Source organism: Cryptomeria japonica, chromosome 2 (assembly GCF_030272615.1).
Source record: "Cryptomeria japonica chromosome 2, Sugi_1.0, whole genome shotgun sequence".
Classification (NCBI taxonomy): domain Eukaryota; kingdom Viridiplantae; phylum Streptophyta; class Pinopsida; order Cupressales; family Cupressaceae; genus Cryptomeria; species Cryptomeria japonica.
Window position 1 is genome coordinate 194,676,001 of NC_081406.1, and position 20,132 is coordinate 194,696,132.

The 20,132-nt window shown below is 34.2% G+C and overlaps 1 protein-coding gene across 1 annotated transcript; it reads right to left on the reverse strand.

Moving 5' to 3' along the window:
* Positions 1 to 18,149: 18,149 nt before the first annotated feature.
* On the reverse strand, positions 18,150 to 19,043 carry LOC131049828 (ethylene-responsive transcription factor ERF042). The gene has a single exon (XM_057983912.2). The coding sequence runs from the start codon at positions 19,041 to 19,043 to the stop codon at positions 18,150 to 18,152; it is 894 nt and encodes a 297-aa protein (XP_057839895.2).
* Between the last annotated feature and the right edge of the window lie 1,089 nt (positions 19,044 to 20,132).

Consider the following 20,132-nt stretch of genomic DNA (forward strand, 5'->3'; position numbering starts at 1 on the left):
TAAACTAATCGAAGGTTGAGATACAAGGCTTGGATAGCTACACCATGAAAATGTAAATCTCACATGCAAATCTAAAAGTTAAGTCACCTTAATTGTGAAAACCCATGATTAGATCCTTCTTCTTAATGATGCCAAAAATTAGCCTATTTATCATGCATAATCAACCTATCTTATGTGAACTTATAACAACAATAAATAATGATTAACATCAACATAAGATAGAAAAAATAAGGGATAGATTAGCAACATAAGTTCAACACATAACACAGGATCTATGTGGAGAAACCCATGCGAAGAAAAAAAACTCCACCAAGAAAAGAGGTCGTGTTGCTATTTACTAAGTTGTCATTAGTTTATTCCCAAAGTCATCCTATATACACTAGTTGGTTTATACTACTTAAAAGTCCAAGTCGGTAAATACCAAGGTTATCGGTGTCGGTTACAGAAGAGAGACAAGTCATCGAGATGATATACATCGAGCTATGAACCGAGATGAATACAAAATGTCTACCGATTAAAGTTCATATGTCTACCGAGCAGAAAAGAAGGTATACCGAGTTAATCTGAACTGAGTAAAAACGTGTTACCAGATTCAATGAACCTGGACACACATGAGAAACATGTTACAAGATTTGAGAAGATGAAACCGCTATTACATAGGAAATTGCATTTAAAGATTTTGTATGATTTTGAGGAAGAATATCCAATGAAATAATTTATATGTTTATTCATTCAATAAAACATGTTTGTATGATCGAAGCATGAACAGATCACCATCTCATAGATCTATATAAACAGAATGATTTGAGTATTTGAGATATGACATGACAATCAAGAGAAGATACTAAGTGATGATATAGTTAAGTATGAAGAAAGAAGATTGACAGAGATATTCAGAGGTTACCGAGAAGGTTTTAGAGAACAGTTTAAGGGACAAAGTATACAGAAGTGGTTACCGAGTTTATTTATCATTACCGAGGAATGTTATGAGCAAGGTAATTTTATATTGAGCACATAGAGTCTGCTATAACATTTCAGATATTTTGTAAAGATTTTGATTGAATTATTAAGTTGTGTTAGAAACCTTTAACAGGGTAAAAGACTCTAATAAAGTCTATAAATTGTAAAGCCTTTAACCAGGTACAACATTTTGTAGAAGTGTTTGTAAAATCCTTTAGCAAGGTAGATCTAAAGATCTTTATACTCCTAACAGGGTAAGCTATCAGAAATAGCTAAACATGTAGCTCTAACCGAGCAATCTTGATTATTGCAGTAGTGAAGTTATGGGTGCCATCCCCACCGCAGTTTTTCTCTCTAACAAAGAGTTTTTGCGTGACCAAAAATCTTTGTGTTATGGAGTGAAATTTTGATGGATGTCGTTTCTATGATTATGTTTCAGTATTATATATTTATGAGATCAACAATACTTAGTTTGTGTATATCTGTAAAATTGTTTTTCAAGAAAAGTTTTGAAGTACTGATTCACCCCTCCCCTCTCAGTACATTAGCTTTCCAAGTTAGACCTAACAATTGGTATCAGAGCCTGATTCTTGGTAAAGGGAATAACAGCCTAAAGAGAAAGATCCTATCAATGGAAGGCTATAAATAATCATGCAGGATTGTGAATCTTCAAGAAGAATTGGATCATGCTAATCAAGTGATTGCAGATATGCAGAGGCAAATGCAAAGATCACTGAAAGTCAGAAGAAGGTTGTCTGATGATTTACAGGACCCACAAGAGCTAGTGGAACAAATTGAGACATCATCTGAGAACAACATATCAGAAGAATCTAAAGAAATTATTGCAGAATTGAAAGAAAAGAACAAAGCACTTAATGAACAGCTAAAAGCAATGAGAAGGGAACATGAGTATTTCAGCACACAGATGACTAAAAATATTGAAGCATTGAGAGCAGCTGAAGATAATAAGCGAACTATAGAAGGAGAAAAACAACAGCTAGAAGCAATGGTGTCTGCAAAAAATGATGAAATGTCAAGGATGACTGAAGTTCAACATAATCTATCTGATCAATTGGATTATGCACATCATGAAGCTACTCTAAAGGAAAATGAGATCCAAGCATTGAAAATTGAATTATCAAGATTGACCGATGAACTAGAAGCGGAAAAGAAGTCAAAAGAAACACTAAGGAAAAGCCATGAATTGTCAAGAATGTTGGATGAGCAACTAAATATGAGAACACCCAACAAAACTGCAGGACTCGATTACAAAGGAAACAACACCACCGAGAAAGGAGAATCATCAAAGCAAGCTGGAAACAAAGAGACCATCAATAACATGAAGGACAAGAATCCTATTTGCAACTACTATAGAAAACGAGGACATACTGCCAATGATTGCCGGATCAGAAAAGGTAAGCAACCGAATGTTACTAGGTTTGATGGTTATTGTTACAATTGCAATAAGTATGGTCACACATCTAAGCAATGTAGGACAAAGTCTGTTAACAATTATCATAAGGCAAGATTCAGGGGATTTTGCAAAAATTGCAATAGATTTGGACACAATACTGAGAAATGTTGATTTAAAAACTATATGTGGACTCCACACCAAGCAAACACTAGAAGCTACCAAACTCACACAGATCTCAATCGACAATATACTTCAATACCATGGGATTACAATACAAGGATATGGTGTGAATGTTGTGGAAGATACAGACATATAAGTGCAAACTGTATGATAAGGTTTGGAATGAACAACCAAAGATCATGGAGAAATCCCGGAATGACATGTTTTCATTGTCACAAAGTTGGATACGTGGCTAAAGACTGCAGAGACCAACCTAGAGGAGATACTGAGGAGATGAGAAGCAAATTACAAAAATTTTGGAAAAAGAAGGAAAATGTGTCAACCAATGAAGGAAGCACCTTACCTACTGAGTTAGGTGCATCTACTTCGAATTAATCAATAAAGGTATGGAGGGACTGCATTCTCACAAGGTAAGATCTTAACAGTTCCTATATAATCATGTGCATAATTCCAAAATCTACATAGCTAAGATGCAATAGCAAGCTTGAAATTTTATCTAGTCTTTTGAATTACCAAAGAAGTCGGCAATGTATTAAACCTGTCTAGTCGGTAAAAGCTAATAAGAGAGATAGTCGGTATAGTGGGACCAAGTGCATTTAATGCTTATTTTACCTAACCACACGAACCCGTTAAGGTCAAAAACAGGCACTTAAAGTATTTTGCACGGTCATTTTTCACTTACCAGTTTTCAAAGTGCAGAGAAGAGCGAATCAAAAGGCGATCAAACATTTCCAAGAGCAAATTCAAGGTGTTTAGCATAATCTAAACCACATTTTCAGCAGTTAATTGATAAAAGTCAAGTTGTGAATATTTGCGGAGTATTTACTAAGTTGGAAGCATTTTCTGATTATTTGAAACCCTAAGTTATTTTGTACGTAGAATTTCAAGTTTCAAATGGCTCCCAAGGTACAAAAACCCGTTGTAGTAGAGAGCATTGAGAAGCCTACACTGAAATACACCTTACCTCCCAAAGTGGCATCTGAACCCGATGAGAAAACTGCATTCTCTCTTATTTCGGATAGGGTTTTGTTGGTCGAAGATGCTAGATTTTATACCAAGTGCCGAGTTGATGAGCTGGGTCATACTGATATTAAGGATATGTATGACAAATTATGCACCGAGGGAAACCTAGATAGCAAGTTTGAGCATATCAAAGTTAAGGGATTGACTGAAGCCCTAACCTATCCTCGAGTCTTCAAACCCCAATAGGTCAAATTTGTCTTGAGATGAGTGCATGATGATTTTATGTTGTTGGAGGATCAACCTTTCAAGATCACCAAGGAGATTATTCACATGATAACCGAATACCCTATATTTAACCATGCCCGAGCATAGAAGATGATTTCATAGAAGGAATTGATAACTTTAACAGGTGTTGAGTCTGATAGCAGAGGTCTTAAGTTGAACAATGTGACTGATGCAGAACTAAATTTTGCTATTAGAGTTATTGGTTATTGTTTCTTCTAGTCTGCAAGAGAAAACAGTGTACCATGTGCAGCTGTAGATTTGGCTTATAAAATTGTTAAAAAGGGTATGCAAATTGATTTATGTGAAGTGTTGTTGAAGAATCTTTTTGAAAATCTCAATACAATAAGGAAACCGAAGAAGAATAAAACTGCAAATACACTAAATTTTGGGTCACTCTTAGTGTGTATGTTCTTCTATTTTCAGAAATTCTTTCCATCAATCGGTAACATTGCTTGGGAATTACATCGACCCATCACCCATCAAATAAATGATTTCATCAATCAGCTAGGTGGTAATTTCATTATGATAATGGATGATTACTTCAACAAATTCCAGGAAAAGATGCATAGCAGGTACAACATTCCACCTCAGCTAGTGGAAAAGTACAAGGATTCTATATGTTTTGAAGTGGATACCAACTACTGTTATGTCAATGCAGTAGAACCCAGGACCCAATCATTACTGCCTATGGGTTATAAGATAGATTTTGACATTGCTCAACAACAAATAGATGCATTTTTAGCACTTCCAAGGCATGCTACCGAGAAAAGATATGGCACCTATGAAGAGGTGAAAGAAAAAGTAAAAATGAGCATTGTAGTATCGGGGGCTGCCAGAAAAGCCACCAAAATGATCAAGGATTTAACTGAAAAGTTTGGAGAAGGTTCTACCTCCACACCTACTAAGCCAGCAAGAAGTAAGAGTGATTAACTTTCGATCGAGGAAGAATCTAAAGCTCAAGAAGCAGCTATTACACTGAGCACCGAGTTTCCAAAGGGCAAAGTTTTGAAAAGAAAGAAACAGGATACAACCGAGGTGTCACCGACCAAGCTAGCAAAGCGACCGATCACTAGATCATCTGCTGCATCACCCAGTAAGAAGCAGAAGAATGTAGAGACACCTAAGGTTACAAAAACTTATAGAAAGAAGACCAGAAGACTAATTTTGGATAAAGAGGCAAGTGACACAGAGTCAGAAGATGTAAATAAATTTCAGGTTGTAAAAAGCACAAAGGAAGATGTTCATAGTGTTGACAATTTTTGTGGAAAATTAAAGGAATATGGTGGATTTGGGTCATTTAGATATGTTAAATATGATACAAGAACGGATGAAGAGAAGAGGCAAATAGAAGAGACCGTAATTTGTGTACTTCTCAAGTTCCGAGTAGTTCTATTGGAAGCGGTTGGTTTTCTTCCAAAAGCATTGTACTCACACATTGATAATAGATGGAAATATGCTATGGACTCAAAGAAGCAAATAAGAGAAAGATTTTGGTTCATCTCTTTCCGGATATGTCGGTAGATGACATAAGAGATCATTTGAAAAACTACCAGACATATTTTCAAGTAAAACAAAGGGCCTTAAAAATGATGAATGGCCTATGTCTTGAAGTTGAAAAAGAAATTGAAGAAAAATGGAAGAAAATATTCAGGATTCAGGCTAAAGTACCAAAAGGTGAAGTAGAAATAGTTGACATCACCGAGAAAGATCCTGCTTCCACTATTCAGTTAGATGAGGATGTAATGGACACTGGAGCACATGAAGGAGAAATGATAGAAGGTGGCTCCTATGCTAAACTAATATCAAGTGAATCCGTTGTGTAACAGGTTAAGTCCTATCCTCCGATCACCCAACAAGTTACAGTCGAGAAACTTCAGGACACAGATCAAGGTATAGAGGATCAAAAGGTTAAACCGAATGAATCTACCTCTCAGGTCACTGGCAAGCAAACTTCCCAAGTACCACCAAGCATCGAGACAATTTCCATTGAAACTCCAAACAAGGAAACACCGAAGGATACAACAAAGGCTACAGGAACCGACAAAAGTGTTGCCTCTACCGAGCAACATACTGAGGAAGGACAAACCTCAATAGCCATTGTACCCATTCAACCGGAGAAGGCATCATCATCAAAGGGGAAGAAAGAAAAAAGACACGGTTTTAAGATAGATCTGTCAAAGCCCATTGTGTTACCGAATGTTGACATTACTAAATTGAAAGGGCAAGCACTGATAGAATTCGGTGAGCTTTGTAAAGCCAAAGCAGAGCAGGAAAGACAGATAGCTATTCAACAGAAGAACCAAGTACTTCAGAAGGTCAAAACATTATTGACAGACATGATACTTGAAGCTACCATCAATAAAGATGTTGCCATCCATGTGCAACTGGATGAACTACTCACTCAACTGGAGGAATCAGGAGTAGAAGCATCAGAATACCTTAGCAAATTGAAAGATAAAGAGCTAACTGCCAAGATGATTGAAGAAGTGCATAATACAATTGCTATAGGTAAAATAAAGCTTATTGAATTCATTGATGAGTTGTCCCCTCAACTCAAGCATATTATTTATTTATTCCAGAAGTTATGTACATTCTCATTCTTCATCAAAGATATCAAGAATAAGACTGAAGTCATTGAAAAAGAGATTACCAATCTCTCAAATAAATTGACTACCGAGCCAGATTCTCTTCAGAATTTTTATTCAAGGCCACAAACCCTTATGACTCAACAGTTAGAACTTCGGAATGAAGATCATAAAATAAGGATGGATATCATGACTCTTCAAACATTATTTATTCCCCGTTTGTCATCAGTTCAAGAGTAGATCAACCAAGCTAACCAATTGTCAACTCAAGTAGAGGGAAGCACTTTAGACGGTTTGATCCAACTATTAGCTGGTATTACAGCTCAGAATATAATAATGGAAAGTGTCAAGGATGCACTTACCAACGCTCTTACAGAAGCTCGTATAAAGTATACATCTATTTTTGATCAGTTGCCCCCACCAAATGGTAACTAGTTTTGATGTTTGTCAAAAAGGGGGAGTGTACCAAGTATACAGAGTATCTGAGTGTACAGTTGAAATTAATAGGGGGAGCATGGAACGTCAAGAGCATGGAATACAGAGCATGGAACATCAAGTTATGTACATAATATTGATAAGGGGAGTATGTATTTGAACAATGTATATACTGACATTTCAGTTCATTTTGCAAGTATATAGATTTTGTGTTATGACTTTGAAAGGAGTTTTGTCAAACATACCAAACTAATGTCAAAAGGGGAGATTGTTTCTATTTACTAATTTGTCATTAGTTTATGCCCAAAGTCATCCTATATACACTAGTCGGTTTATACTACCAAAAAGTCCAAATCGGTAAATACCAAGGTTATCACTGTCGGTTACAAAAGAGAGACAAGTCACCAAGATGATATACATCGAGCTATGAACTGAGACGAATACAGAATGTCTACCGATTAAAGTTCATATGTCTACCGAGCAGAAAAGAAGGTATACCGAGTTAATCTGAACTGAGTAAAAACATGTTACCAGATTCAATGAACCTGGACACACATGAGAAACGTTATACAAGATTCGAGAAGATGAAACTGTTATTACATAGGAAATTGCATTTAAATATTTTGTATGATTTTGAGGAAGAATATCCAATGAAATAATTTATATGTTTATTCATTCAATAAAACATGTTTGTATGATCGAAGCATGAACAGATCACCGTCTTAGAGATCTATATAAATAGAATGATTTGAGTATTTGAGATATGACATGACAATCAAGAGAAGATACTAAGTGATGATATAGTTAAGTATGAAGAAAGAAGATTGACAGAGATATTCAAAGTTTACCAAGAAGGTTTCGGAGAACAGTTTAAGGGACAGAGTATACATAAGTGGTTACCGAGTTTATTTATCATTACCAAGGAATGCTATGAGCAAGGTAATTTTATATTGAGCACATAGAGTCTGCTATAACATTTCAGATGTGAAGTTGCAGGTATTTTGTAAAGATTTTGATTGAATTATTAAGTTGTGTTAGAAACCTTTAACAGGGTAAAAGACTCTAATAATGTCTATAAATTGTAAAGCCTTTAACCAGGTACAACATTTTGTAGAAGTGTTTATAAAATCCTTTAGCAAGGTAGATCTAAAGATCTTTATACTCCTAACAGGGTAAGCTATCATAAATAGCTAAACATGTAGCTCTAACCGAGCAATCTTGATTATTGCAGTAGTGAAGTTGTGGGTGCCATCCCCACCGCAGTTTTTCTCTCTAACAAAGAGTTTCTGTGTGACCAAAAATCTTTGTGTTATGGAGTGAAATTTTGATAGATGTCATTTCTATGATTATGTTTCAGTATTATATATTTATGAGATCAACAATACTTAATTTGTGTATATCTATAAAATTGTTTTTCAAGAAAAGTTTTGAAGTGTTATTTCACCCCTCCCGTCTCAGTACATTAGCTTTCCAAGTCAAGCCTAACAGGACGAGCTTGCATTATCAACAATATATGTGCTTACAACACAATCTATTCCATTCTCCTCTTTTCCTCCAACATAGAAGCTCACCTATATATTTGAACAACCTCATTATGCCTCCCGCCTATCTTTGTTCCTACAAAGAGACTCCACATTTACCTATTCCAAATCTTTTCTACATCCAAAAGGATGAATTTATAGAATGGAAAGAGCTCCAAAACCACCAATAATGATGTACAAATAAGCCTCTTCATTTATCATGACCACAACTCTTGGAATACATCCATGAAACTAAAAAAGACACTAGTTCTGGCTCCAATACTTTTCCTCCAACTTGGGCACCCATTCTTGCAAGATAAACATTACATTAAATGTAATAAATGACAAAATACCAAAAGGCAAATGCCATCATCCTTACCAAACTTATTTCTTGTTGAATATTTGATCTAAGGCCATTGATGTATTGTATAAATTTCTCTAATGCTAGCTTCACACTCTCTAGTTCTAATGATCATCTTATAAGATTATTTAGTGTACTCTTTCATTATCTTCTCCTTTTTTCATAGGTATTGCAATATCTTCGACAATTCTAGTTTGTAATTAGCACATATGAATTGATTCTTGAACTTTGTCACCATTCTATTTCATCTTGTGATTCTTTCTTTCTCTCCTATTACTATCTAACCAAAATCTTCCCCACTAAATAGAAACATGTCTTTCCAAATTATTGTTTGCAAATCTAAACTTTTTTGGATCTTCAATTTCATCATAATCAAAATATTCTTTCATATCATTTATCTAGCTAGTTCCTTTCTTAGGATTTAAATTACTAGTATAATTAGAAATGTTAACTCCAAGTCTCTCACCAATTTTAGAGATAGATTTTAACATATTGATTTGATTTGATCTTATTTTTCTTCTTCTAGGGTTTCTTTATCTCACAACGTTGTTTGAGTTCCCAATTTATAATCATCACTCTCATCCTCATGTCTAGGGTTTAGATTTTTGTTCTCTTCTCTTACAAAATATAATTGAATCTTTATTATTATCACCATGTCTATAATTTCTTCCATTCTTCTTGAAACATTGATCATACTAGGTATCCATCTTGGTGACATCTTTCCTCAAATCTAATGCAATCACCTTAAGTTGGCCACAATTGGTATTCTATTGGAAAATGCTTATAATTTGTCTCAAGTTGGTGATATGTACAACCTTAGATATTTTAGAATTCCTTTACTTCAAAGGATGTAAAACTTTATTTGATACCACTTAATGTAGTCATAGATGGAGGGTCCAAAGAAAGGATTGTCCAACCATATAGTTAAGATTTAACATAGTGAAAATATCATATTATAGAAAATAAATTCTCATTGATTTGACATGATAAATGTTTACTATATGTTCATTGGCTTGCCACATGAAGATTATAGAATTGCTCATAAGCTGTAATAGACTTGTTGCAAGCTTACATGCAAAATATATGACAATGAGCTTCAAAAATCAAAACTCAATACTCCAAATCTTTATGGACTCTAAACTTAATATCTACACTATCCAGCTAATTAAATACCTCTCAATGAATGCAAGAGACATTTATATATTATCTTAGAGCTTTAGGAATGATCTCCACTAGTTGTGAGGTGTCCCAAAACTCGATGTCTTGCAAAACATGTAGGTCTACCTAAATCTAATGATGAATCTCCAAGAGTTAAAGAACTTTTATATGGTTCCAATGGAAGGTTCCTATGGTCAAATATTGTCTTGTGAGATATCAATTTTGATGTCAGGAGGTGTTAATATTTGCACATGAATATTGCATTAATAAAATGTTGTGTTGTCATTGATGTCAATTAACTAGTAATGATATTGTTATAATGTTGTTTTGTAACCGGTAGGAAGAGATAGTGAAGGAAACTGTAACCGGTAGGTAAGTTTGTGGAGTGAGCCAATATTTCTAAGTATTGAAGAGTTGAACCGGTAAACCCTACCTGTTGATTTGATAAACCCTAACTGATTAAGTTGGTTGTATTGGTTTATGATCTGATGATGAGCGGTAATGATTATGACACGTATGCATATTGTATGAAGAGAGTTTCAAAGTATTTTTAGTGCATTGAGATAACATTTTTTGTCTAGGGAATGAGCAAGTATATTGCATGTAATGCAAAACGCGTGATGAGTTACTGAGTTCGATGAAGCAGTGATCAAGGAGCAGTCGAGGCTTTCTTGAACGATGTGCAGAGATTATTATGTAATTCAACGGTCATACTTGAATAGACTTGTTTGTAATCTCTGTGAGAGAATTATGTTTTTGTTGTGTTATCGACCTATTGATTTTTTTATAAGGTTGATGAGCTGTTTTGTTTAAGAGTTGGCAAATTTTTAGTTGAGTGTGTGGTTGCCGAACTGGATGATGTATGTGCAATTTGTGTAAAGGCAGATAGGAGCATGAAAAGGATCTGAACAAGCAAGTGTAGTACTATTCAAACAGATCAACAAATCCCTATTGTTTTCTAACAATTATAGTTGTTGAAATCTCCTAACTGGGTAAGCTCTAACAAGCTTAGTGTTATTCAAATCCTCTAACTAGGTGGTCCATTAGCTTGGATTTCAAATCCTCTACCGAGGTTACTCCTCATAGGGTATTGTTTCTAACAAGGCATTATAGTCCTTAACCGGGTGGTCCCTAATAGGATCTGTTTTTAACAGGACTTTTTGTAAAGCTTTAACAGGCTTGTCTCCTAACAGGGCGAACTTTAGAAGAGCTCAGATAGTTAACTTGTGAGTCTAATCTCACCGTAGTTTTTTCCATTTGGGTTTCCACATCAAAATATTGTGTCAAGTGGTGAATGTTTTGTGGTTATGTTTACTATGGTTGATTTGCTTAACTACTTAATCCACTTTGATATGTCATGATAACCGACAACAATATGAAATGAGTTTTACTTATGTCAGTAAAAGTATTTGGATGTTTATGAGTTTCAAGTTGTTTACTGTTAATCTGTTGTAACAATCAACTGGTTTATTCTGACAGTGATATTGCATTTATAGTTTAGTGGTTTAACTTGTCAGTTTTTAGTTTACTTTGAGAGGTTGATTCTGAGATTGGTGAAAGTTTATATCATTTTTTCTATCTACTGATTCACCCCCCCTCTCAGTAGTTGACCGGATCCTTGTTCTTTCATCATACCATTAGGAGGTACTCAAACTTCGACCAATGAACTGAGTACTAATTGTTTTGGACTATGAACTTTCAATGATAGTAACTTCTACTAAGCTAATCCAAAGTTGTTGAAGTTGGGTATATCATGGGTGAGATATTTTTGAACTCCAGAGGCCTACCACAAGACAAATTGAGGCTATGTGATAAAACGCAACAAGGTTCTCTTGGATGCTCTTACACAACTAGGAGTATATCTTGATAAGTATTTGAATTAAATAAAATGGACAACCAAAAACAGCTACAACCAAACTCAATTGAATACTTGACCCCTAATTGGTTTGCAAAGTACATTATTGGTCTTAACACAAGGTTCTTATCTAGGAAAATGGTAATTTTATCTGGATGTGAAGTTTGAGATGGATCCCAACAATAATCATTACTCTCTTTTCCTTTCTATAAATTTTCCTCTAATTTTGAGCTCTTTACTTCTTTTTATTACCCTTAATATGCCTTGTTGAAACATGATGAAAAGAATGGGCCGATCCTCACTCTTCTAGAAATAGACATTTTTAAACCTTTTGGTTAGATTTGAAGTCATTCGTGACTAAGAACCTGATAGCATTTTCATGAATAGAGGTTGTAAGTTCACTAGCACAAACACCCTCTTTTAAGAAAAGGGAAGGGGACCCTTGAGGTCCCCTCCAATTATAGCAATAGATGCTAAAAGCATAAAGATGATTGTACAAGTAAAAACTACTTGATTTAATGACAAGGTCCATTTTATAAGCACTTAGATGATGTTGAATTCAAATCTTTTACAATTAAAAAAAAACTAGATAAAAGCGAAGACACAAAGAACCTTTTTTGTACATCCTTTCATCTATTACAAATCCAAATATGAACAAGAGACACAAGTGTCAAGTTCCTGCCGAGTGGAAGCAAGTATAAGCAATGAGTGAAAATGGATTTTGTAGGAATTGTTAAATTGTCAGGGCTTATTATACAATTTAAGTGGACTTGTCATATAGGTTGTTTATTTATATGTTGAATTACTAAGTTCGAAATCATTAAGCTTGATTAGAGGCCTACAAATGCAGTTTGATCTATTGTGATGATCCAAATTAAAAGACAAACTACATACCACAATCTGCTAATATATAATTTAACATCTAGAGAGGCAATAACCTTTAGATATAGTTGCAGCTTAAAAATAAACAAACTTTGAGAAATTGAAAGTACAGTCAGAAGCCACGGTAAGAAGGCATAATAGATTCATGCTCTAAGGATAACCAGTAGTCAAAGAGGACAAAGTTTCAAGAGAAACAAATATTAGGAAGCCAAGAAGACAGTCTAAAAGAACTGCAAGATGATAGTCTAAAAGAGGAAGAATTCTTCTTGATAGTTATCTAAATATGTGAAAATGTACTCTAGCTAAAATGAATTTTAATTCTTAACAAATTGTCAAAAGAATATTTAGTTTGTAACAACTTTTAATTTCAAAGTTGAAAACTTTTTAATGTAGCATAGTTAATTTTCATGTATAGTTGTGAAACGAAACATTGAATATGCAAACAATTTCCTACTTAATCCTATGATGACACTGTTATTAAATTTTAATGATAATAAAAATATTTTGAGAAATAAAATAAAAAATAAAAATATGAGCAAATACTAGTGAGGTGTACTAGGAAACATGATAAAACTCAACTTGTATTCACTTAATAGACTTTAATAACAAACTAGACTTCTATTCACTTAATAGACAATTAATGATCTCGGTAACTCTTTTTATCATTTTCCACAATTTTTTAATTCCTAATTTTTAAAATATAATTTTAAATTATTATCATTCATATTATCATCCTCCATAGAATAAAATTAAAAGATCTTTAACTTCAACTTTTTATTCATTCTAATGATTGATTTTATCCACCTTATATTTGTATTAACATTACTAATTTCCTAAAAAAGATATGTAATGTTAAAAAACCTAAATTGAAATGTACATCTTAATTAATTTGTCACATATTCATTGTCCCCACATCCATGATAAAACAAATTAAAAATCCAAAAGGAGAGATTATATGGACATATCAAATGCATATACATGTATATTTAATAAGTTTTGCAATCAAACTTGGAAGTTTTGACAAGTCACAATTGAATCACATGTTCAGGTCCAAGTGTCAAAGTAAAATATATACTCTGGCAAACCCTGTTCAAATGCATTGCATGCCTTCCATGTATCATGCTAATAAAAACACTTTTTGTGATATTTATCACTGGCTTACATTTCTCCTTTAGCATATCATTGGTTAAGCGAAGCATATGAAAAGAAGTCTGTAAATTACGGAAATTGTTGAAGCTCATTGCGCAGGGACTTATGAGGTCGATACCCTGACTGCCAGTCGTTTATCCTAATAATCCAATTTATTGCACAAATCTTGTCTTTGGATCACGCTGTGAAATTTCTGGAAATTGAATTTGAGTTTGTCACCATTATGAAGTCTCTTTGGTTGCATTGAAGTTCGTGTGGGGTACCATAAAGATTTTGGGGAAGAACTGGTTCATTTCACTGTGGTTTGGTTGCTGGCAGACCATAGTTGAACGCCGCATTGGTCCAACGTTGTTTCATCCGACAAACTATAATTGAGTGCCATTCTTCTGCTCCATTATCGTTGGCCTATGCATTGTGGTGCGAGTCTTTATGCTTGATGCCTCATTGTGGCCTGACCAAAAGAGGCCCTTGGATTCTGTCAATAATCATGGTCATATTTTTCATTGATGTTAAAATATAGAGGAAACGAGAAAATTCAAATGAGCTTCACCAAATTCCAGTTTTTCACTGTATAGGCGATGACTTTGACGATTCCTTAATTTCACTTTTACTATTTTACAAAGTTGAGGACAATGTGAAACTGGAGAGGGAAAGGGATTTTTAACTCTCCATCTTTAAATACCTCCTCTTCTTTGTAAATCCAATGTCAAATCAAGGATTTCTCTGGTTCTTCTTAATTCATAAAAGACCACTAATGTCTGATCAGATCGATATCAAAACGGTAAAGGGTCTGTTACACTTGTGGAGATATTCTTGGAAAATTAGAAATCTCCATCTATCATGTATTTCTAATATGTTCAGTAAAATGGAAATGAAGTCGGCATTAAGGTAAGCATGCAGGGGCACCTCCAGTTAGAAACTTTGTAGTTATTAAGGGGTAAAAGTTGTAGTTTTCAAGAATATGCAGCAAAGGGACTGTTATTTTGTATATCTGGATTTCTGTTCTTACCAACTACTGTGAAGTGGGAATTCATGTGGTTTTCAATACACTTTTCCTAATTCAATGGGGTATTGCTAATGGCTTTTGTATTTTGATCTTTTCACTATCCTCTTCTATTTCTATCCTCTTCTATTTCTATGTATGCATCTCCATGGAAAAAAAATCTTGATCTGCGGAAGTCATTTTGAATCTCTGTGTCATTAATTGCAAAGGAGATCCATGACTTCATCTCAAGTGCCTCATCACAGGGCAACCCAAATTGGGAATTCGGAGCAGGTGTGCCTCCATTAGCCATAACCAGATTGAGATTTGGATCGAAGGTAGATGGGTTTTGTGGGGCGATAAACAGGGGATCGTTTTCCAGAATCCTTGATGTGTGACAACAAACAAACAGAGCCCAAATCACAATGAATCACAATAGAGGAGCTGTGGAATTGCCCAGATCAATAATGTAGGGGGAATTCAATGGATCCTTCGTGTTTTCTTGACTGGAAATTAAAATTCACTTTGAATATTTGATCATTCACAGAGCCGGATAAAACCCATAACAGCAAGGCAAAGGGATGATGAGTTTGAAAAATGGTAGAAAGCTGAATATGAGAACCTGCAGTTTTTTTATGTAGGGCATGCGCTATGTGGGTATTGGGGAGGAGTTCAAGTTGATTTTTGTAACACACAGTGAACAAAATGATACTCATCAGAAAAGGAAAAGAAAAGATCAGAAGACCATATCTGATAGCAGAAACTGTAAAAGGAAAAATACAGACCCTAACAGATTCCATCAGCTTGGAGCGAACAATATCCCGAGATAAAATATGCAAATGGCAGGAATTATGAAGAGAAGTTTCATAGTTTCTAGAAGTCTCTAAGGTTTATTTTTAATAAATATTCTGAACGTTTCAAAAGTTTCCAGAAGTCTCTGAGGTTTATTTTTTATAAATAAAATTAATGGCAGTGTCCAATGAAAATTGGGATAAATAATTTTATACTAATTGTAGACGTATAAAAATGACCATATTCCTAAATGAATATTTTATGTTCATTTCTCTATTTAATTAAATCCAATTTAATTAAATTACCCGCATTCCTCTATTTAATTAAATAAATTACTCAATTTATTTAAATTAAATTCACTATACCCATTTATAAAATAAATCATTTTATTCAATTAAATCCCCCCTATCCACTTTTAATTAAATTCAAATTTAATTAAATAGTTATCCTAAATTGAATAAATCTAATTTATTTAATTGCAACCAAATTGAATGAATTAAATTATTTCAATTAAATCCTATTATCCCTCCATCCACTTGCAAAATCCCAAACCCCTTTCTAATCCCTTCTAGAATCTTCTAAACACTTCTAATTAACCTAACCCTCCTCTAAATTTTGTCACATCCCTAAGCAAAGGGAAGTCACTTCTCAAATGGCTCAAAGTTTTTGATAACCATTAAAGGCTTTCAACCTTTAACCACTAAATGGCTCAAAGTCTTTGATAACCATTGAAGGCTTTCAACCTTCAACCACTTAATCCCCAAAGTCTCCAATAACCATTAATGGTTAACTCAAACCCTCCCACATGGTTAAAACATTTGTTTTGACTCAACCTCTACCCAACCCAAAGGTCTCATCAGGCCATTAATGTTTTGACCATGATTATCTCTTAATCATTTGCACAAAGGTTTATCCTTGGATTAACTCTTAATCCAGTGGGTAATCTTAACTTAGACTTGACCCTTAGCCTTTAGATAACCATGAGGTCTTCTCAAGCCTTTAATGCCTCCAACCCCTTTTCTCAACCCAATCTTATGTTGACACTTGTCACCATTTCATTGGTGCCAATTGTGCACATAGATCCCCAACTTTCAAACTTGCCCCTTGATTAAACCTTTCAATCTTGACCATCCATTGCTCTATTTTTGCTATAAATAGAGCTCTCATTCCTCCATTTCAACAATCATCTTTCAAATTTGAAGCATTACACTTATGCTCAAATTCTTTCAAGCTTTCTCATTTCATATATGCTCATCATTTAGCCTCTTTTAGATCAGGAATTAGACTAATATGCATGTTTAGAATAATTTCTTTATCATTTTAGCTCAATCATAGATTAAATATAGTATGCTAGGATAGTATTCATACTAATCTTGTCATCTTATCATTTAGTTTATTGTATTTCTAAAGATCATACATAGCTTAACACATCTCATCCTAAAAACTATCAGTGCATCCCTCGTTCTTACATTTGTCATCCCTAAACCATTTTGCTCAGTGATCTGAGAGCAAAAACATTGGTTTGAGGGACATTGTGAGATAGAGAACCATGGGACCCTCCTTGGGAAGCTGAGTAATACGTTATTACTCCATAGCTTGCACCAAGAAGTCCTGTGTGTGTGTGTGGACTAGTATTTAACTAAATTTTCACATATTAAGTTTTATCAGCCCACTTTTCCCGCATACACTAATTATTAAATTTATTTAAAATCGAAACATATGAAAAAATATGAAAAGTTCAAAAATACGTTATTCTCATTGGACAGCTCAAAATAAGAATTGCATCGTTATATCCTGTCTGCACGACAAGAACTAATAAAATTTTCTTATAAATTAAATGGACATACATGTGTTAATAAAATTCATTCAATCAGCCAGATGATAAGGCCTACATTTAATATGTATAGCCGGAACAGTCAAACAGATAAGGTTTTGTCAGACTTTGCATTTAATATACACAATGTGTCAGCATTTGTAATCAATGTAAAAATCTTTACTTTGATCTATCTACTTTTATATCACATTCGATAGCTCTAAATTATTTAATTTTCTTTAAAAATGAAAAAAAAAAGGAATTTATAAAATGAGTGTTATTCAGATAAGTCAATAGTAGAAAAGATAAATAACAATATTTAAATTATAAAAATAAGTTCTTAAATTTGAATTTTAGAAATGCCAAAAAATTATCTATTGTGATTGACCAACCCAGAAAAAAATTGAATCGAACGATTGTATAAGTATCCTGCCTATTAGGAGGAACTAATAAAAAATATACAAGACAAAGAACCCTTTTGTCCATCCTTTTCATCTTAGTCACACTTCCGTCTTAAATTTAGCTACGATTACAGTTATGTTTTAAACAGTCAATAATTTTTACGAGTATTTTTAAATAACTTCTAACGTTTAAGTAATAATTTTTAATTGTAATTGTTCCCCAAAAAAGCCATCACATCCAAAGAGTAGAGAAAAGTTTGACGGAAAGGGCTGGAGCATCGCACTCGTCGATCTTCTCAGCAAAGTATAATATCAAAGTTAATTTGAACGGTAGAAGAAAGAACAAAAATTTAGTTCTGCAAAGGGACTTAACAAATTCCTCTCTTTCAACACAAATTTCTTGAGGAAATCTTGTTAGTTGTTCGAAATTGAGAAATCCGACGAGTCTTCCGTCCATCCTCTGGAGAAAACGACCTTCAGAAATTCAGTATCCTCTAATAACCTGTCCAGCGGAAGAAAATCCTCTGTAATCGGACTCTCAAAACTCTCGACCTCCTTAAAAAGTGAGTCTAGCAGTCCCAAATCCTCTGTAACCGGACTCTCAAAACTCTCGACATCCTTAAAAAGTGAGTCTAGCAGTCCCAAATCCTCTGTAATCGGACTCTCAAAACTCTCGACATCCTTAAAAAGTGAGTCTAGCAGTCCCAAATCCTCTGTAACCGGATACTCAAATCTCTCTACCTCCTTAAAAAGTGAATCTAGCAGTCCCAAATCCTCTGTAATCGGACTCTCAAAACTCTCGACATCCTTAAAAAGTGAGTCTAGCAGTCCCAAATCCTCTGTAATCGGAGACTCAAATCTCTCTACCTCCTTAAGAAGTGAATCTAACACCCCCAAATCGGGCTCTTCTAAACTTTGTTGACTGTAAATACACGACTGTGATTCCGAACCAGAAAATGTGGCGTTACAATCGAGCACCTGCCGGAATTCTTCCTTGCCGAACTTGGCTGCAACGGCCTGAATTTGTGCGTGAGAGAGCATAGAGGCCGATGGAATTTCCGGCAATGAGTCGGGGAAATTGAACTTTGATTGAGGTCCCCTGAGGCAGTAAACAGCACAGTCGTAAGCCCGAGCGGCCTGTTGAGGGGTATCATAAGATCCCAGCCAAATCTTACCATGTCCTTTCAAATAGGGAACTCTCACTTCGGAAACCCATTTCCCCCATTTTCTCATTCCCACTCCCTTGAAATGTTGTTGCGTCTTGCTTATACTGGTTTGGGTTTTTTTCTCTGGCGAGGGTTTAACCATGTTGGATAGAAGAGGGCGCTCGAGATTCGAACTCGGGTTGAGCTTGGGAAGTGACAGTAGTATAGCGGCAATATTTGAATCTCAGACGAGCTGAATTGGGTAAGGATTTTTAAATGTGTTCAGAGCTTTGCGGCGGATGTATTTATACATAATTACATTTGTGTTGCCAGTTATTCAGAGCTTTGCGGCGGATGTATTTATACATAATTACATTTGTGTTGCCAGTTACTCCTCACAACTCATTCTATTCTGTCGGGAAAGACAGCAAGAGTTAAACACCGGGTTCCGGATGAGCTGGAAATGTTAAGCTCTTTTCTTTACAACCTTTCACTGATTGACCTCAATTGACAAAAACAACCTTCCCGCTAGCTTCGACTCCACTCTAGACAATTCTTTTAAAAAATAAATAGCTTTAATGGGCATTAATTACCTCACTATTAGATACACATTTGATTAAAATAATAAATAATTTTTAAAGTTGAAGTAATATGTTTTCTAATTTTAATTACAAATAATTAAATTAATTTAATTTAAGTGACAATAAATATCTACTTCATTATTATTTCTTATTTTGGTTAAATGTGTACTGAGGTATAATAGACACACGATTTATTTATACTTTATTTAATGTAGGTTATTTATAAAAGAATATTTGAAATTTTTATAATATTATAAATATTTAAATAGATTTTTTTATTTTTATAAATAAGATAAGTAATTTAGTTAAGGGTTCAAATAGATTGTGGAAATATTAATATATAAATATAATTGAAATAAGTGTATTTAATTTATTTTGATTGTTGATAGATAATTATTGTTGTTTTAATTATAATTTAGATTTGCAACATTTTATATATGTTGAAAGGAGAGAGATGAAATATGAACATATTTATTCTCATAATTTGTCATATTCATCGCAAATGCACATAATCTACTTTAAATGTCAAGTAATTAATTTTCCACATGAATCTAGGTTATAAGCTACAAGGATGAACCACCATACTATAGACTTCTACAACTTGTGCTACCAAAAACTCTTCTCTATCTTAACTATCAAGAACTAGCAACATTGGACAATACCTTGGGGGA